The sequence below is a fragment of the Psammomys obesus genome, unplaced genomic scaffold (genome assembly GCF_907164565.1).
Source record: "Psammomys obesus unplaced genomic scaffold, mPsaObe1.curated_primary_1811, whole genome shotgun sequence".
NCBI lineage: Eukaryota > Metazoa > Chordata > Mammalia > Rodentia > Muridae > Psammomys > Psammomys obesus.
The window spans coordinates 13,313,855-13,333,502 of NW_026596131.1; the positions used below are offsets into that span (position 1 = coordinate 13,313,855).

Genomic DNA, 19,648 nt, shown 5'->3' on the forward strand with positions numbered 1-19,648 from the left:
ACACACACACACACACACACACACACACACACACACACACACACACACACTATAATATTAATGACTGGTAGTGATTATGTGTGACTTGCTGTTTGCCAAGGCCACCTGACAACAGGAGAGGTTCCTATTTTCCTTAGGTGTAAAGGGTCAAATGACCACCAGAAGCTAAGCTGTGCTGTGTCACACATGTCATGGACACAGAACTACCAAGGAGGTGCCATTTATTTTCATGAAGCTGAAGGCAAAACCCAGGTGTTCATGTGTGTTAGGTAAGTGCTCCACTACTGGGCTACAATCCCAACTATCTGAGCTTCTCTCAACTGGCTGCTCCTGAACAAGCAATGCTTTCCTTACTAAACATGAAATAATGACTTTAGCAGACTCCCTTTCAAAAGCCTTTAGCACATTGGGGAGGACACAGCCTCTATAAAATATGCCTTGTCAGTCACAAAGGAACACAAGAATGCTGAGAAGGTAGGAAAAGTTCAACCACAGGCCTGTGCTCACCAAGCCCAGCAAAATGCAGATGAGGATTAGTCACAGGGGTAGAAAGGCAAACATCATGTCACCCTGGTTTTAACCATTAAGAAACTCTCATCTGAGTTCAACAACTTCATATGCTGCTGATTAAACAGTCCCCTCTATGGAATTCATCACCTTCCCTTGGCTAAATGTCCCCAGCCATGGGGAACACAAGAACCCCGAGTGTGTGAAATCCTGAATGGATGTGTATAGTTGGCATGAGCTGGCCATATGAAGGACCCTGCCTCTAACCCACGGGGAAATGGTCTTCCCTCCCAGTCCAAATGTTGAAAGTGTGTCCAACAGCTGTCCAACAAAACGTCACTGTAGCTTTCCTCCCCACCAGATGTTTACAGTCTGATCACTGCTCTTACCTAGCTAAGCCTGACTCCCTGTTCAGCTGTATGCAGTAGCCCAACCTCCTTGCTCAATGTTATATAATAAATATTCTGAGTGTCTACGGGGATAGACTTCTCTGTCAGGGAGCCCTGCCAACCCAACCCCAGATTTTCTGTGTGTCTGCGTATTTGCCTTTTCTTCTTTCTCTTGTCACTCCAGCTGCTCAAATCACCGAGGCTGAGGAAGGACTCCACACCTGTTCTTTTATCTAACTAGAATGCAGCCTCTCTGAAGGCAGTCGCCTGACGCCCGGGAAGCACACCCAAAACAGCAGGTTGTGAGCATTGTCCCCTGAACAAAACAGCTGTCATCTTCATCATAGTCACCGTGACTTCTTGCAAGAGAGCACCAAGACCGGCCTGCCATCCACTGATGTTCCCTCACTGAGGGAAGGGGAGGGGATGTCACTGGAATGTCACAGGACTCTGGCCACTCCCCCTGCATATCCTGGACATCCCTATGCAACTCTACTCTAGGTCCCAGGGTCTCACAGTCTTGGTTTGTGCTAAAGGAAGAAGGAAGAGTAACTGGAGGGAGGACTCTGTCTATACAGCCATGGTGAAGCTGTCCATGCTGGATAAGACTTTCTGAGTGCTGTGGTCACTTTGTCACGCATCTCCCTTAAGTAAGCCTTCACCCATCCTCTGGAAGCAAGCCTGATAAACTCACGGGCTGTCCAGGTTGAATTTTGGTGGGTTTGTGCTGTGGTTTATCATCTGTGCTCTATAAGAAGGTACACTTCCGCTTAAGTCACCCCAGGGCAAGGGTTCTAGTAACAAGGTGTCTAAGAGAAACCTGCTGAGACAGTGGGCTGAAAGATGACCTGGTAGAGCTAGGGAGATGGCTCAGTCAGTAAAGCACTTGCCGCCCGAGGATGAGGACCCGAGTTAGGATCCCTAGCACTGTGGAAACAGCCAGCGCAGCAGCAGGAGTCTGCTGAGCAGCATGAGCACTAGGAAGGAAGACAGCTAGATTCCTGGAGTGCATTGTTTGGGTCAGGCTGGCTGGCCGAGCTCAGTGAGAGACCCTATCCCAAAAAATGAGGTGAAGCTGGAAGTGGTGGCACATACTTTCAATGCCAGCACTTGGGAGCCTGAGGCAGAGGCCAACCTTTGATACCTTTGATTTATATAACAAGTTCTAAGACCAGCCAGGGCCACACAGTGAGACCCTATCTCAAAACAACAACAGAGGTAGAGAAAAACAGAGAGAAACACACCCAACGTCAACCTCTGACTTTCACAATCATACAACCACACAGACATATCACAAACACACACAACTTTGGAAAAAAACAGCTATAATTTTGACTGATAGAGACACAAAGCAAGATTTATAGAACAAAGTTAATCCTCACCAATACTGAGATTTTAAAAAAGATTTTTAAGAACTACATCAAGGGGCTGGAGAGATGGCTCAGCAGTTAAGAGCACTGTCTGCTCTTCCAGAGGTCCTGAGTTCAATTCCCAGCAATTACATGGTGGCTCACAACCATCTATACAGGGATCTGATGCCCTCTTCTGGCAGGCAGCTATACATGCAGGTAGAGCACTCAGACAAAAAATAAATAAATCTTAAAAAATAAAAAGAGCTACATTAAGTCAATCTTACAATAAATAAATAAATGTTATATTTCAAAAGGGGGTTCTGCGGAATAGCTCAGGATTAAGAGCACTTGTGTTCAAACTGTACAAGTTCAGTACACACATACATACACACATACACACATACGTGTAAAAAATATGTTTTTTTTTAAAGTTCAAGCCACAAAACATCCCATATTTTCCAGAAAAGACTTAAGAGAGCGAACAGGTAGGAATATACACAAGAGAAAACCTGAAAGATGATCATATCCAGCGCTAACAGAGCCAACTGAAGATCACACACTCTTCTATTTTTGCTTATTTTGGATACTTCTATAATAACGTTTCAGAATTTCCCCAAGTGCCACAGTAAAGAAGGCACAATTATTGCCAAGTAAGGCACACCACCTGCTTGACCCTACAAAAATACAAACTGCCACCCAGAAAACCCCTGCGGCAAACAACTTGGCCTCGATCTTCTCAAGGTCTCCTGTGCCTGGCACCCAGTATTAAGCCCTTCCCTTACCCAAGCAGATCAGGTAGAGGGGTCCTGGAGGGCACTTCCCCTCTGCTGCACAGACCAGGGCCCTTGCCTAGCACAGCTGGCACTGGTCCAGGGGCTGCCTAGCAACAGCAGTGGCATATAAGGAAGATATCTCTTCAAAGAAACAAAACAAAAAACCACACAAAGGCACTCAGGAAGCCAAAGTAGGTAGGCAGTTAAACTTGGTAATTATAATAAAGGAGTAAAGGCAGCCAGGTTTGGTTATTTTTTTTGCTTCTTTGATCTGCTGAATCTCTTCTTAAGAACCTCTGAAAACTTAAAACTCTCTAAGGGGAATTCTGAATGGCCCAGAGCAAAACCACAGAAATCAGACTAGAGAGTTACAGCTGGAGAGTGGCCGCCAGCACAGCCGCCCTATGCAGCAGAGATGGGCACAAAAGCCTTCCTTCCTTCCTTCGTTCAATACAATCTGTATGTGTAATGAAGGCCAGCCAGCCCATGTCATTGAAGCCTATGCAGCCAGTCATAGGCTTGAGCAGAATACTCTGAGGTTCCTGGGGTTGGGTGCTCTATCTAGGTTCTCCAAAATGTCAAGCCTTAAAAATATATAACTATATACATGTATTTATATCTGTGTGTGTGTTCAGTCATTCCTAGATCCAAGCCTGAATTAACTTGGTTTATTAGATATGGTTAGACTGAAAAGCTAGGACGAATTGCTTTTTAAAAATATATATCCTTATTTTATTTTTAATTAGGTGCATAATGGTTATGAGCATGGGTGCCCAAGGAGCCAGAAGAAGCTACAAGATCCTTAGAGCTAGAGTTATAGGCAGTTGTAACTTGTCAGATATGGGTGCTGGGAACCATACTTGGGTCCTCTGCAAAAGTAGTATGTGCTCTTAATCTACACTGCTCTTCTCCCCTGCTTTTTGTTTTGTTTTGTTTTGTTTTTTGAGACAGGGTCTCTCTCTATGTAGCCATGATTTTCCTGGAACTTGCAATATATACCAGACTGTCAGGGAACTCAGAGAGATCCACCTGCCTCTGCCTCCTAAATGCTGAAATTAAAGGTGTGTGCCACCATACACACATACATACACACACATATATGTTGTGTGTTTGTTTGCTTGCTTTTCAGGACAGGGTGTCCCTATGTTATAGCCTTGGCTGTCCCAGAATGCACTCTGTAAACCAGGCTGGCCTCAAACTCACGGAGACCCACCTGCCTCTGTCTCCCAAATGATGGGATTAAAGGTGTCCAACACCATGCCTGGAACCTGGTATATTTTTAAGAAGAAAAATGTTTCAGTGTAGACACAAGTATAAGTGGATATGGTCATTTCCTCAATGGTATGACTTAAAGATTGCTTTCCACTCAACAACATACGCTCCAGAACACACCTAACACTCTCTAGCAAGAACTTGGGCTAACACCTTGTATGGCTCCTCCAGGCATGTATCCCAGCACTTCCCACCTTTGAATCTAAACTACTAAAGTCCTTGCCTTCTGCAAGGGAGATAAGTTCTCCTCCTAGGATATGTTCTTTTTCTTTCTGCCCTTCCTGACCTGTTTTGGTGTGGAAAACAGCTGACCTACGGATATGATAACAGAAGAAACTAAAGTGATTGTGAGTCCTCAAACTGACTAGAGCCCTTTCAGAACCACACTGCTGTGAAGCACATTTCTCTGTTGACTTTTAAGGCATATTACATACTTTTTAAGAGCATATGTCTACACTCCCCTTATTACAACGCTATGCACACAGGTTTGTATGCTTAAGAAAATGGAAGGTTAAGACAACGGCCAGAAAGGGAAGGACAACAATATAATTTGATAGAAACTTGGCCTTTCATCTATTCAGAGCAGAAGGTAATAACACAACTCCATGGAAGACCAACAGCAACTCCCCTGCCTCCTCCACAATGTGCCCACTCAATGTGGGAAAAGCACAGACATCTGAGGAAACAATCACGGAACAATGTCCTGCCAATAGTTCCTTACAGAATAAGGAACTCCCTTTCTTATCAGGCCCATTGTTCAGACACATTTCCGCTATCTGAAAACAGAAGAGAACCAACTGTATTCTGGAAGAGGCAATGACAACACAGCCTTGTGGCCCTGCACTCTGATAAGCTCTAGAGTGCAGGCCATAAGGATCATGGCTGCCCTTCCCCTTAAATTGGGAATGTGTTTCTAAAAGTAGAAATGCTTAGGAAAGTTAGACAAGATCAATCCAACAATACTAGGTGTCCCTGTGGCACTGCCTGTCCTCAGGTAACACCCAGGACAAAAACAGCAAGACATACTTGGCACACGGAACAACAACCTGCAGATGTTCACATCCTGGTCCTGGGAACCCACAGAGGCAGCAGGCGACTTAAAACTGCTCACAGAAGAGGGAGGTGATCTTCAGTCACCTAGGGCGCAAGTCTCATTCATACAAGGAGGAGATGAACAAAAGTCCTATCGATGACAGGATGCAAGGATGATTCCACTGGTCTCTGCAGGCTCTGAAGTGGAGGGAGGGGCTGAGAGCCAGGATACACTGGCCTTTACCAGGAACCGTCCTCTTCGATGAGAAAAGACCAGGACATGCTGGGCTGCTATTTTACCCATGAGACTAGACTTCTGCCTTCAAAGCCATAAAATGGCAGGCCACTGTCATCACTTGTGACAGCAGCGAGAAGCTAACACATGGAGCATCTACTTTGGTTTCCTTCTACATGCCCAAAAGACCCCCAAGTTAAAGCAGCATTTCATCAGATGTCCACCCAGCCGTGTTCTTAAGGTTTTAAAAATCAGACACACAGAAACTCAACTCTTGACCCCCTGCTCAGATGTAGCCAATAGACAGCTGAGTCTTCATGTGGGTTTCCTAGTAAAGGGAGCAAGGGGCTGTCTCTGACATGAATTCTGTTGTCTTCCCCCTAGTCGGGGGAGGGGGGATGGGGCAACGCCAGGCTACAAAGTAAGAAGATGCAGGCAGTCCTGATGAGACTTGATAGGCTGGAATAAGATAGTAGGGGAAGAGGGTCCTCCCTTTCTGAGAAATAGGGGAGGGAAATAAAGGAGAATAAAGGAGCAGGACTGGGAAGACACAAGGGAGGGGGCTATAATTGGGATGTAAAGTGAATAAATTATAAAAAATAAATTTAAATTTAAAAACTCAACTATTAATTTTTAATTCCTTTTTAAGGGATTAAACATGATGTTTCTGAAATTATTCCACCTTCCTATGGGTTATATTAGACCTCTTAAATAATATATTTGGTACCCTCATCTTTCAAGTACAGAATAATTACATTTTTCAAGCAATGTCCAGTTAAAAAAAAAATTGTACTGAAATCTCAAAGGCACAAAATGATCTGGGGGCACACACACCTTTACTCCCAGCATTCAGGAAGCAGAGGGAGGCAGATCTCTGTAAGTTCAAGATCACCCCTGATCTATATAGCAAGTAGAGGCTACATAGTTAGACCTTGTCTCAAAAAAAGAAAAAAAAGAAAAGAAAAGGAAAGGAAAGGAAAGGAAAGGAAAGGAAAGGAAGGAAGGAAGGAAGGAAGGAAGGAAGGAAGGAAGGAAGGAAGGAAGAAGAAAGTCAAAAGCATAAAGTGTCTCCTCACTCTTCCAACAAACAACAGTGAGAGACTTAACTGTTTTGCCCCACAGCAGCTGTGGGGAACCAGACCTCCAAACAGAGGACAGCCCCACAGAAGGGGAAAGTAAGTCACATGCATGAGGCACAAGGGCTCTGGTTCCAAGTGGGACTCACAACCGCTATGAGCAATCCTGTGACTTTAGCGCCTATGTTGATTGAGATTTTAGGATCCAGTCAACAACCTTAGAGCCAATGTGCTGAGCCCTAAGCATGTAGGTTGGATCAGATAACAGAGAGGAAGTCCTGTTTATTGAGTGGGGCTAGCAGGGTCAGAAGTCACTGCAGCTGGGCCTCTGTGCAACATCTCAGACACAGAGGAGCCTTCCTGCTGCCCTGTGGTGCACTCCTAAAGTGCTGCTTCCTTTGGAGGCAGAGCCTAGGCCAGGAGGCCAGACGGTCACTTGCTGTATAGGAAACCTGGCAAGTCTAACCCTGGTGAACTTTACAGAGTCTCACCCCCTCCGTGCTTTGTCACTGCATTCTGAACAGAGAGACCCTATGTCTCTGTGGTAGTTAGAAACCAGGAAAAGAAGATACTGCTCTTTAACTTGTCAGCCAAAATTGGAGAAGCAGGTAACGGTTAGAGCACGAGAAGGGTATCCGGAGCTGCATCCACTCAGTGTCACTGTCAGGCAGTCACCCTCATAAGAGAGGCAGCCAAACAAGGCATTGGTGTTCCCAGGGCACCTGGACATGCTCCTGAGACCCTCAGTCCACAGCTGAGCCTAGGATGCAGGCAAATCTGATTTTGCAAAAGTCCGTCAAAGGCAGCATCCTTACTTAACAGTTCTGGACCTGAGCCCCAAAGTTCATCCTTAGCCTGCAGTGTTTGAGCTCTCTGGATTACTGATGACCCTGACCAAAACCTGCTTCTCCTCTGGAAGCTGGGCAGTCAACACTCAGCGACACAGACTCTGGGATGGTAACTCCCTGGTTCTGCTCTGTCTCTCCCATGGGCAGCCTCTATCTTCAGCCACGGCAAGGCTCTAGGTGCCTGTGAGGCAGACAAAGCAGACTTGTCACAGGCAGTCTATGGAGCTGGGCAACTGAACCTCTCCTAAGCCTTAGATGCCCAACCTCCCTCCTACCTGTAGTGTCCTAGGAATCAAAGACCAGGCTGCATGACCCTGGTGCCACCACAACAGCCTGTTTGGTGGCACCTGAAAGGACATGGGCTCATCCACATTACTACCAGGAAGCTCAGGAGACAGAAACTACCCTTCCCTGTGACCCCACAAACACCACAAACCTTAGAGTCAAAACAGCTCTATCAATATAAATGATTCAGTAACCTGCAACACAGGCCATGCTGAGACATGGAATTGTGCCCAGTTATGAGGGAAAATTAAAAAGTTTAAAATGTGGATAAAAAGAATAAATAAAGTGTGTACTAACAGGTGTGGGCAGGTGAAGAAGACAAGGGCAGAAGGAAGTCAGCTAGAAGAGCGGCTTTGAGCTAGAGAGAACGAGGTCCAAGGTCCTGGTGATGCCAGCAGGGAAAAGGAAAGGTAGCAGGGACAAGAGCAAGGTGGGCAGAAGGAGCATGGAGAGGAGGAAGAAGACCTAGGAGTATGGAGGAGAGGAGGTGGAAGGCCCTCACAGTGGGGATTAAACAGCAAGTGCCCAGTGGCTGCAGCTTGCCATGGCAGAAGCAGTCCATAAGGTAACCCCGATGAGGAAAGTTCCCACCTCAACCCAGAACATGATGGAAACCAGGTGCCTGGAGGCCCCACAGCCTGTGCCAGTCACCATCACAACTCTCAAACATTCTTGAAAATAGTCAACTCTCCAACCGTCCTACGAGTTTTTTGAAAACTGGACCTCTGTTTTTTAAGTTCTCAAAGCAAGTATTCTAATACAGAGAAGATATTTATTTATTTAAGATGACTTATAAGGACAAGTGCACAGACAGATAGAAAATAATTTAGAGCACACACACACATACACACACACACACACAAAAAAAAAAAAAAAAGGAGAGGAAAAAGGCTGAGAGCTTGCTCAGTGGTTAAGAGCACTGGCTCTGACTGCTCATCCAAAGCACCTGGGTTTGATTCCCAGCACCCACATGACAGCTCACAACCATCTGTAACCCCAGTTTCAGGACATCTGTTTGCCTCTTCTGGCCTCCATATACATGTAGACAAAACACCATATACATCAAATAATAAAATAATAATTTTCCCAGATGGGCAGTGGTGGTGCACACTTTTAATCCCAGCACTCAAGGGGCAGAGGAAGATGGATTTCTGAATTCAAGGCCAGCTTGGTCTCCAGAGCTAGTTGCAGGACAGCCAGAGCTACACAGAGAAACCCTGTCTCAAACAAACAAACAAACAAACAAGGAAGAGAGAGAGCCTCAGTTTGATCCCCAGGACCCATGGGAATCGTGGTCTGTGCTTTTAATCCCAGGGCTGGGAGGCAGAAGCAGGTGAATCCTTGGGGCTCACTGGCCAGCCAGCCTAGCCTAATTGATGACCTACAGGCCAATAAAAGAACCCTCTACGTCAGAGAAGGTAGATGGATGGCATTTCTGAGGATGACACCAGAGGGGGGGGGTAGGTAGAGTGACAGACAGACACAGAAGGAGAAGGAAGGAAGGAGGGAGGAAAGGAGGGAAAGAGGAAGAAAGGGGGGGGAGAGATCTTATGATTTCAAGCCTGTATTACTAGGATGGCAAATGAATGGTGACAAAAGAAAAAATGTTCATGGTGTATTGAGGGAACTCCAGAATGGAGAGGGCATGAGCTACCTTGATGACTTTAGATGACAAGGGCATCTGGTCAGTGCTGAAACCGGCAGCATTCACTAAAATTCAACATGTGCTCCTGCTTTCAGTCATTAGGGCTGTTGGAGATTATATTTCAGGGGCTCAAAAATTCAAAGTAACTTATGTTGAGCAGATTCCAGAAGCACATGCAGTGTGCAGCTGCCACACACAGGACACAGGAGAAGTGAAGCCTGAGCCCACCCCACTGTCCAGCACAAAGGCGCACTGTCTAACTCAAAACTGGCCTACAACAACTATCAAATGGCCATTTTTTAATTCTGGTAAAGGCAGAGGCTGTGGCTCAGTTGGTAGAGCGCTTGGCTGGCATGCACAGAGCTCTGGGCTCCATCTCAGCACCACAATAGCCAGGCATAGTGGTACATACCTGTAATTCTAGCACTTAGCAAGCAGAGGATGAGGTTCAAGGTCACCCTTGGCTACAGAGGGGGCTCAAGCCCACCTGGACTACAAATTAAAAGCAAAAAGTGTTCTCCACTCTGCAACACCTCCCAGCTACCGAGCATGCTCCTGGTGCGCCTTCGCCTCCCTCTTGCTCTCTCCATTTCCGGTCTAGTAGTTTGAGGAAGGCTGTGCTTTACCTCAGCCTTCTTCCAGTCCTCTGCCTCTCTCCAGCCTGTCAGCAGGACTGTGCCCGAGATGCCACCACTGGCCCTCTTCTCATCAGCTCCTAACATCACTCATGTACTCAGTCTGTTTTCATTCCAATCCAGCTGTCTCTAAAGTTCCAAAGACTCCTGCAATATGTTCATCCCTGCATCCAGCTGTTCTCCAAGCAGTCACTCAGAGTTAGGAACTGGAGCACCTTTTCAATGTTGTGCCCTCCCACACACTAGTAACTAATTATGTCCACTTCCTGCCCATTACTAATTCTCTCCTGTACTTCCACTGCCCCAAGTTAGGCCCTCACCATGATCCACATGGAAGGTTGTGCCTTCAGCGGCAGACTAACTCACAGATCTTTTTAGAATACATGCTAAGTATAATGAAATGATACACTGAGGAATTCACACACGCTCGCATGCACTCATGCACACACACACACACACACACACACACACACACACACACACAGCTCCTGCTCCCTCTTGACCACTTAGGCCTCCCCCCTGCACCTTTTGCCAGGCCCACAGCATACCTGGAGCTTAGGCCACCTGGCCTGTCTCTCCCTCTGCCTGCTGTGTTTGCCACATTCATCACTTAACCCCACCTGGCCTTTCCAAATCAATCCAGCTCCTCGGGGACAGTTTCCCGTCTAATGCCTGTCATCCACTCTGACGTGCTCCTTCATGGTTTGCTTTATGCCCATGTCCTTCTCTAATGTCCAAAGCCCCCCTGACACCGGGCTGCATGGAACAGAGCAGTGACTACTACCTGCTGACTGAATACACAGTTAAGACCAGCTCCTGGAAACCAGGCCAGTGATGTCACCAGGAAAGCTCTAAACAACACCCCCTTCACAGGACCAACACCAAAAATCAACAGGGACCTTAAACATGACTCCTAAGAAAAATAAGGGGGTACACACAAGCACGCCGCAAGCAGGAAGGTGCTGTCAGAATGCTACAAGCCCCAGTCAACTGTGGCAGGAAGTCTGGCATCCCCCCCCCCCCCCCCCCCGTAAAATCCCCACTGCCCTTGGCTCCTGGGGCAAAAAGAAGCAAAACACCATCACCAGCAGTTTCAAAGGATGTGGGATTCACTTCTTGAACATCTCTAAATGCTTCTCCACCTCCTCCAGGCCTCTATTATTGCAACTGAAACTAAGCAACAATAATTAGACAACCAAGCCGTAGCTGGTGATGAAGTGTGGACACGTTCAGGCAAGAGCTTTCTTTGGAAGCCCACTCTGCAGGACTTTCATCTTGGGGCCTGGGTGTGGCAGGAAGCCTGGCCAGGGGCACAAAGCAGAGATCTATCGGCTCTCCAACCTCTGAAGCTTGCTGGTCAGGGCTGCCCTGCCCCTAAGTGACCTCTCAGCTGGTTCTGCGCCCTTGAAACAAAAAGACAATCACCTGGTTTAGACTGGAGAGCAAGTGTCCTCCTGGTCACGGGTACTGCTCCAGAGAAGACAAAAGTCTACCTGACAAAGGGGTTTCCTGTGACACATGCAATATTCAGAAAGGAGAGAGTCCAGTGCCTCCAAACCCAACAGAGCTCTGTCATCACAAACCAGACCCCTGTCCATTCAATTGGCAGTGTTTCCCCAGAGCAGTGGTTCTCACCCTTCCTAATGCTACAACCTTGCAATACAGGTCCTCATGTTGTGGTGACCTCCAACCACAAAATTATCTTGGTTGCTACTTCGTAACTGAAAATTTGCTACTATTATGAATCACAATATCTGTGTTTTCTGAGGAACAAAATGATGAACTGAACGACTCTATGAAAGAATCTTTTGAACCACAATGAGGCCGTGACCCACAGGTTGAGAACCATTGCTCTAGAGGCAAGCTCCTGAACAGAGAATCCTATACGGTAGAACAAATTTAATTTTAGGAGCAAAATCAGTGGCAGGCTCAAAGCAACTAAAATTGACCAAAATCTGACTCAAGCTCCCATCAAAACTGACACCTACTTTTCCTGTGCTTAAAATATCAAAGTGAGCAAAATATGTAAATCAGTTGATTTGACAGAGGCCATTAAAAAGAGTTCATCTTGGTTAGGGCACCATCATCCTATCGCCAGCTCATAATACACAAATATACAAAAGAATGATTTCTAACTTTGCTAGGAATCAACAGATGTCTGAGGTATCATTTGAGGACCACTACATCAGTTCTGATTGAAAAGCTTTCAGATGCTGACCCTCCTCCCAGCCTTATTTATACTTATGTGCACACGCAACCACGGGGCTAGAAATGGGGCATACTGGCACAGTCCTTTTGGAAAGAAAATTGGCACCATGCATCAAGAACTCTACTATTCTAAATATATTTATACTCCCTGACATGCTAACATCACCCCAGGAATGTGTAACTATGGTAGCCCTATGTTTCTAAGAAAGCCTTCAATTCGCAAAACTGTGCTCTTTTCAAGCCAAATTGTTAGTGTGTAACTAAATTTGAAAACAATGAAAGTTATTCAGATCATGGAGGAACAAAGAAACGTGGTTCTATATATGGTCAAACACGCCCAGGAGATTCAGTGTTCCTGTTTGGGATGGAGAATGAAAGCAAACCTCAAACTTCGCACATTAAGGTTGCTTGGTAGGAGGCCTATAGGGGACCCTAGGCCCCACAGCTTGTTCTAGGGGCACACACACACACACACACACACACACACACACACACACACACAACCAGCTCTCTTCCAAATGCCACACGCTCCCTGTCCTGTCCAGAATACTGTGCACCTCACTGTCTGCAGAGAGCAAAGACAAGCCATACAGGCCCCATCTCCACTTGCTAAGGTCCATCTCTTCCCTCTTGTGGGAAAAAGTCTGAAGCCAGTGAGAACCAAGAGCTCCAGCAGGAGCTGCCCCAAGCGATGGCTGAGGAAATGTCATGCTCATCCTAAGGACCAGCCATGGAGGATGCTCATCCTGCCAGTGTTCTGATGCAAAATTATGACTACTGGGGAAGTCTCCCTGGATATCCCTGTCACTCTCTCAGAGTCTATCCCAAGACGAATATGGAGAGATCCTGAGTTAGTTAAGATCCTCATAAAACACTCACTCAGAAGCTGTTACACACAGTCTGTGAGCAGCCCTGGGCACAGAAAATCAGGTTACAAGGCTTGAGGTCAGAAGGCAAGAAGAAGAAACAAAATCTCCAAGTAAGTCTTGTCTTGTGTAGGGACCCTATGAAGGCAAAAACAACTCTCGCTTTCAAGCCTGAGAACTAGGAACTGAGGACGTATGCTGATGAGTAAAGAAGTAATAAGACTCCCTGAGACAAAAAGAGCCAATTGTTTGAGTGTTCAGAGACTAGGAGATCAACCAATGGTGAGAAACATGAGCACCATTCTTAAAACATCAGCATTTTAGAAAATCACTAATCCTATCTCTTTCAAAGCTGAGTTTTAAAATCACTCACAAGATTATATATATATGTGTGTGTGTGTATGTATGTAAATACATAGATAGATAGATAGATAGATAGATAGATAGATAGATAGATAGATAGATATTGTTTTCCAGTCTTCTGCGACACCCCTACACATGGATCTCCATTGTTCACCGTGTAGCATGGTCAGTCTTTCTACATCTGGATATAAATTCTCCTTTCCACTGTAGTACAACACATAGATTTCTTCTTGTAGATAGTGATTATTTCTACTCTACAAGCCTTTCCACCAAAAACCAGAGACAACTCTCTTTTCAGTCCATTTCCTGAAGAATCTACAAGGGCCCTGGGCTCATAAAATTAGGTTACAGGTACTCGAGAAATGGCTCAGTGGTTAAAAGCACTGTCTGCTCTTCCAAAGGTCCTGAGTTCAATTCCCGTGACCATCTACAATAAGATCTAGCGCCCTCTTCTGGTGTGTATGCATACATGCAGGAAGAGTACTGTATAAATAATAAACGAATAAATCTTTTTTAAAAATAAAATAAAATTGTTGCAATTGGCCAGAGGCCCTGCTTTCACCACAGACCACCATCTGCATCCTCCACACCTGCCCTGCTTCTCCCGTGGCAAGGCTCCCACAGTTCAGGACAGCTCTGTGTCCACAGACCACAGCGCTCTTGTCCTGGGGCACCCCTGTACTTTAGGCACCACACCTAAAGAAACCAGGTCACAGAAACCAGGGCAGATCCTGGAGGTCTTCAGTGATCATAGCAATGGGGCAAGGATGGACAAAGGGACAGATGAGAGGCGATCCTGAAAGCCTTCGGTGCTATAACTGTTTTTATCTCATCATCCTGGCGCTGAGTATCCTCTGCACACATCACTCATGAGCCAAAACCAGAGACAGCACACATGCAGCTGCGCTTCAGCAATCCCCACATGCTATGCAAATCAACTGTTCTCTTGTGTGTTCTACCTCACTTCTCACGCTCTGCCAAGAAACTGAAACCCAGCTTTTCTCAACTCTTCTTATATACTGATAATCTAACTAAAAATTGGTTCTACTTTGCTTGCATTGGATCCAGGAGCTCAATATGAAGATTACATGACAGCACTTCAGGAGCAGGATGCGTGCAGGATTCCTGGCAGACCTCTGGAAGAGATAAGCTTCCAGTTCACTTAAAAGCTCTCCTAAACATAAAGATCAATTGCCTGCTGACAGCAGAAACAAGGTGTCTAACGTGTTTACTATGGTAAAGGAGAGATTCCAAGGGCTCTCCTTTTAAACTTCTATATGGTGAAGACAGGCACTGTGGTGCACACCTTTAATCTAAGTGCTGGAAAAGCAAAGATTTCTGTAAATTCAAAGCCAGCCTGGTCTACCTAACAAGTTGTAGGCTAGCCAGGGCTACACAAACAAAACATATGTGGGGGTGCAGGAGGCAGCTAGAGAGTTGGCATAGCCCTTAAAAGCACTGGCTGCTCTTTTTGGATTCTTAGCACACACACACACACACACACACGGTGGCTCACAACCCTCTGTAACTCCAGTTCCAGGGGATCTGACCCTTCCTTTGACCAGGCACACACATAGTACGCATATATACATGAAGGCAAAACACTCATAAAATAAAAACAGAATTAAATGTACATGGACGTGATCCTTAAAATAGCGTTTGAGCTGGGCATGTGCACACGCGGAGTCCCGTACTTAGGAGGCGGACATCTAAGAGACATAGTGACTCTGTGGCAAGCATGGCCTACATGAGACCTTGCTTCAAAAACTTTTTTTAAAAAAGTTAACAGAATCCAGGAATTAGCCCCGATTTAATGACCATTACTGTGCAGCAGGGTGAAAAAGGCCTCCACTCTGGGGAGGCCTCACATGGCCGTGTTCACAACCCTGTGCAGTATTACACAGAACCCTATCTGATTCCAGTCAGGCCCAGTGCCTGTGTCCTAAACAAGGTGCATACAAATCCTAACTTTACACCTGAACACAAACAGTTGTGCCAGAAACCAACAGTACAGTCTGGCAGAACTCCAAGGTGCCATCCCAGAGTTCTTTTTAGAACCAGGAAAGGCACAGCCCACACAGGTGTAGTTGTCCAGTGATCTCTGCCTAGGAAATACTAAAGGCCTGCAGTCAAGAAAGGCCTCACTGTTTGCTTCTGAAAGTCCCTATAATTGAACAGCAACCCTCTAAGACACACGCTCCGTCTTCAGCATACTATAACTGAGTTGGGCGCCAAAGGTTTTATTTTTAATACCGAACAGATAGCTCTGTAATCCAAATGCATTTCCCCACAGAACAGTGATAAAGGCCCAAGGCCAACACAAAGGCAGACAGGAGCAAATGCAGGGCAAATGTGGCTAAAACATTTGTGTGTAAAACTGTCAAAATCACATGAAAAGTCTCTTATTAGTTTAAAAACCAAATATTATGGCTTAAGAAGTTCGTCTGGAAGAAAACAACAGAGGTTCTGAGCATGCCTGTATGCTTCATGAATCCTCAGCAAGTGTTTCCTCCTAACATGTGGAAACTGGTCCAAGTAAATCCTCCAAGGGGAACTGGTAGTTCTGTACTCCAAACCAAACTGGCAGGCTTGGCCAGACACAGAGGGACACAGAGGCAACACACCTATTGTGCCAGCTATTCACAAGACTGAGGCAGGAGGATCACATAAACCTAGGAGTTTGAGGCTAGCCCAGGCATCACAGAGAAATGATCCCTCAATTCAAGAAGTACAGAGGAGAATAAGAGAAGGGGGCAAAGAGAGAAGACAAGACACGAGGAGGGGATAGAAGGAGAGAGGAAGAAAGCCAAGGAGAGGAAGCAAGGAGAGAAGAAGAGAAAGAAAGAGAGAGGAAGGAAGGGGAGAGTAGAAAGAGAGCGAGCTAGTCTCAGCCTTCACATGATCATTTTATACTATATGATACTCAACGAATTTTATTGTATTTAATCCCTCTAACTCCTCCCAAATAAAAAGATGTAAAAGCTTATAAAGTGGACAATAAATTTCCTTTTCATCACCCTGTGCAGTTCTCCTAATAATGGCTTGCAAATATGCCCACATTTGGGAGAGTGAGAGAGTTTGCCTCTCCCAGGACAGGCAGAGTGGAAGCAGAGAACCAACTCCTGTAAGATGCCCTCTGACCTCCACACACAAAAAATAAATAAATATAATTTTAAACATCTTAAAGATGTGAACTCCCTAATCCTCAAACCTTTGAAAGTATGTCCTCACATGACAAAAGGCAGACTGAAGTTGTGGATGTCTACAATACTTATCCTGGGTTATCCTGGTGATGACACTCATCATGAAAGGACAGCCAGCAGACAAAGTGGAGAAATGCTATCCACTCACCGGCTTTCAAGACCCAGGGAAACAAGCATCCTCTAGAGCTAGGAAAGGCAAAGAAGCTGACTTTTCCCTCCTGCCTCTGCAAGGAATTACGCCCAAACAAAATCTTGGTGTCAGCCCAGTGTGACCTAATTTGGACTTCTGATCTCCAGAACTATACAGTAAATTTGTGTTTGAGTCCTCCATTCCCAGCAGTAACAGGAACTAAAAAACACTCGGCTTCCATTTTCCCTTCCAAGTACAAATCATGCCTGAGTCAAAGCAGTCACTATTAAAACCAAGCAGAACAGCAGCCTCTTGCCTCATCCAGCAGGCAGTAACACCAGGGGAGGGCAAGAACAAAGCATGGCAGAACCCCTGGACTCAGGGGCAACAAATGACAAGAGGGAGAGAAAAGACCAGTGGGTAAGGCCAGCGAAGGTTTCCAGCAGAAGAAAACCCAGAGGGTCCAAAGAGGCTGAACAATCTCTTGGGGGCTGCCCGCAGGTGATAGCTTTTCAAGCACAAAGGAAGGCACACATTGCTCTTACCTGGAAGGCAGCAAAGGCTGGCTGGCCTTTCTTCCACTGAACAGGCACACACCTCTAACATTCGGGGAAACACAGCATCTACACATCCCAAGCCCACGGTCAAGCCTCCTGACTTCACCAGGTCAGAGCTCTCTAAGGGCTTACCTGCAAAGACCTAACATGCTTCCCTTTGGGCATTTTAATATCCCTTGGCAGAGTGTAAGGCGGCAATGCTGCCTGTGAGGCAATAAACCAGAATTTGGTTCTATTAAACCCCATACGCATGCTAAGTTCCTGATCTGTACTTCCCTGACAAACCAGAAAAGTTCGTCACTTGCTCTGCCTGCCACTCTTTCTTCCATTCTCCTTGGAAACAATACTAACAACCACGTAAAGCATTCCAAATAACCTTCTACAACTCCTGAGATTGCAGACCATCTGAGGGACCAGAGCCCAGGCTAACTACGAACACCAAGGTTAGCCGGAGAATCTGAATCGCTTCTGTCATGATGGAGGCTGTGGACTGGTGTCATTACCCTCCCTCTACCTTCAGGCAAACAGCTCAAACTCCTTGCCAAGTGTGCTCAGGTCCTGACTGACAGCAGTGGGGACCTGAGCTAATTCACAATGCGATAGTAGCATGAACCTGGCCGACGTCCCCCGGCTCAAAGGCCCTGGTCAGGCCACCCGTGTTCATCTCCGAACAAAGAACTGGATGGGGCACGTAACTTCTAACACCCCGGAGAGCCGGAAACTCCTAGGGAACGCAGGCCGGGCGTGTGGCTCCGGCGGCTGCTCGCGGCGCCTGCCAAGTGGGTGACAAGCAGCAGGCGACTGTCTCAGAGACTCCGACCACAGTCAGCCGGCCCTGGCACCCCTCGCCGCCCCAGGCCTCCTCTGTATCCTGATGACCCTGGCGACCCTCATCGCTCCGGTTATCCCAGCCCCGAAGACCCTCTAACCTCGGTGACAGCCCTCCCGGGGACCTTCAGACTCGAAAACCTTCAGCCCCAGCGACCCTCAGGCCCGAGTAACCCCGGTCCCGAAGACCTTCGGACCCGGCTTAACACCACCGGCCCCCCGGGTGCCCTCAGCCACGGCGACCCCTGCCCCCGACCAGCCAGGCCTGGTGACCCTCAGCCTCGACGACCCTCAGGCCCAGGTGACACTCAGTTCCCGGCGACCCTCAGGCCCGGATGACCATCATTTAGTTCCCGGCGACCCTCAGGCCCAGGTGACCCTCAGCCCCGGCGACCCTCAGGCCTGTGAGCGCCTGGCAAGTCAGCCCCGGGCCCTCGCACTGCCGCCGTCCAGAGCTCCGCGCCCCGCGCCCAGAGCCCCGTCCCAGGGACACCGGGCGCCAGCGGAAGCGCGCGAAAGGGGCTGCGGACCGGCCCCACTCACCATAGCTGTCGTCGTCCTCCATGGTGCCGGCGACCGGCTCCGGCCCCACGACCGCCACTGACCTCCCACAGCTCGACTCCCGTCCGACACTAGCTTGCCTCAGACAAGCTCTGAGCCCCGGAGCCCCGCCCCCCGCACCGCGCCCGCACTGCCCAGCACACGCCTGCGCACGCGCCTCCCGAGACCCCGCCCCCGGCACAAGGTCCCGCCCACAGCAAAAGCGCGCGTGCGCAAACGCCCTCTCAGCGCCCCCCCACAGCTTGCAGCCTTTGGCTGGTATCTGCGCACGCGCAGCCTATGTGACCCCGCCCCAAACCACGCCTTTGCCTTTAAGAACCGCCTCCCCACCCTCCCCCTCCTCGCCGCGGGGCGGGGCAGAGTTTCGGGTTTCGAGTTTCACAATTGCGCGTAGGCCGCGGGCAGGACGTGCTCTCCTGGCTCACAGTCCAGCTGCCCCGGTGATTACAGAGGCCCAAGGTTATGGGTGCCACGGAAGTGTAGGTGGCCCTAGCTGATTCCATCTCGGACTCCAGATTGTCGAGGAGGAAGTTACCTAATCTTATCCGAGTTCGTTGCTTTTACTTCCGACCTGGGTCCAGTTTCAGAGGACGACAGCAGGCTTCACTCCCTTAGAATCCTCAACTCAGGCTCCGCTGCTTTCTTTAGCTTGTACTGTGAGGACGAGTTGATCCTCCTGTGCAGTGCTGGCCAGGGGCTGCTCCTGTGAAGGTTATGGCATTTATTCCGCAGGAGGTCTCTTCAGAATTAATCAGGGGAAGTACCAGCTAATGATCTGGAAAGGCCCTTGGGAACACCCTGCCCTGTGAACTCCACACAAGTGTCACTTAGGGTAGGGACTGCGGCTCAGTGACAGAGCACTTACCTAGCATGTGAGAAGCCC

General features: G+C 47.6%; 1 protein-coding gene across 1 annotated transcript in view; it reads right to left on the minus strand.

The window, feature by feature from the left end:
- Positions 1–18,856, minus strand: part of Cyth1 (cytohesin 1) — a 78,914-nt gene extending 60,058 nt beyond the window's left edge. The window contains exon 1 of the mRNA XM_055592169.1: positions 18,748–18,856. Coding sequence (XP_055448144.1) covers positions 18,748–18,769 — 22 coding nt within the window. The 5' untranslated portion in view covers positions 18,770–18,856. The remainder of the gene's footprint in view (positions 1–18,747) is intronic.
- Between the last annotated feature and the right edge of the window lie 792 nt (positions 18,857–19,648).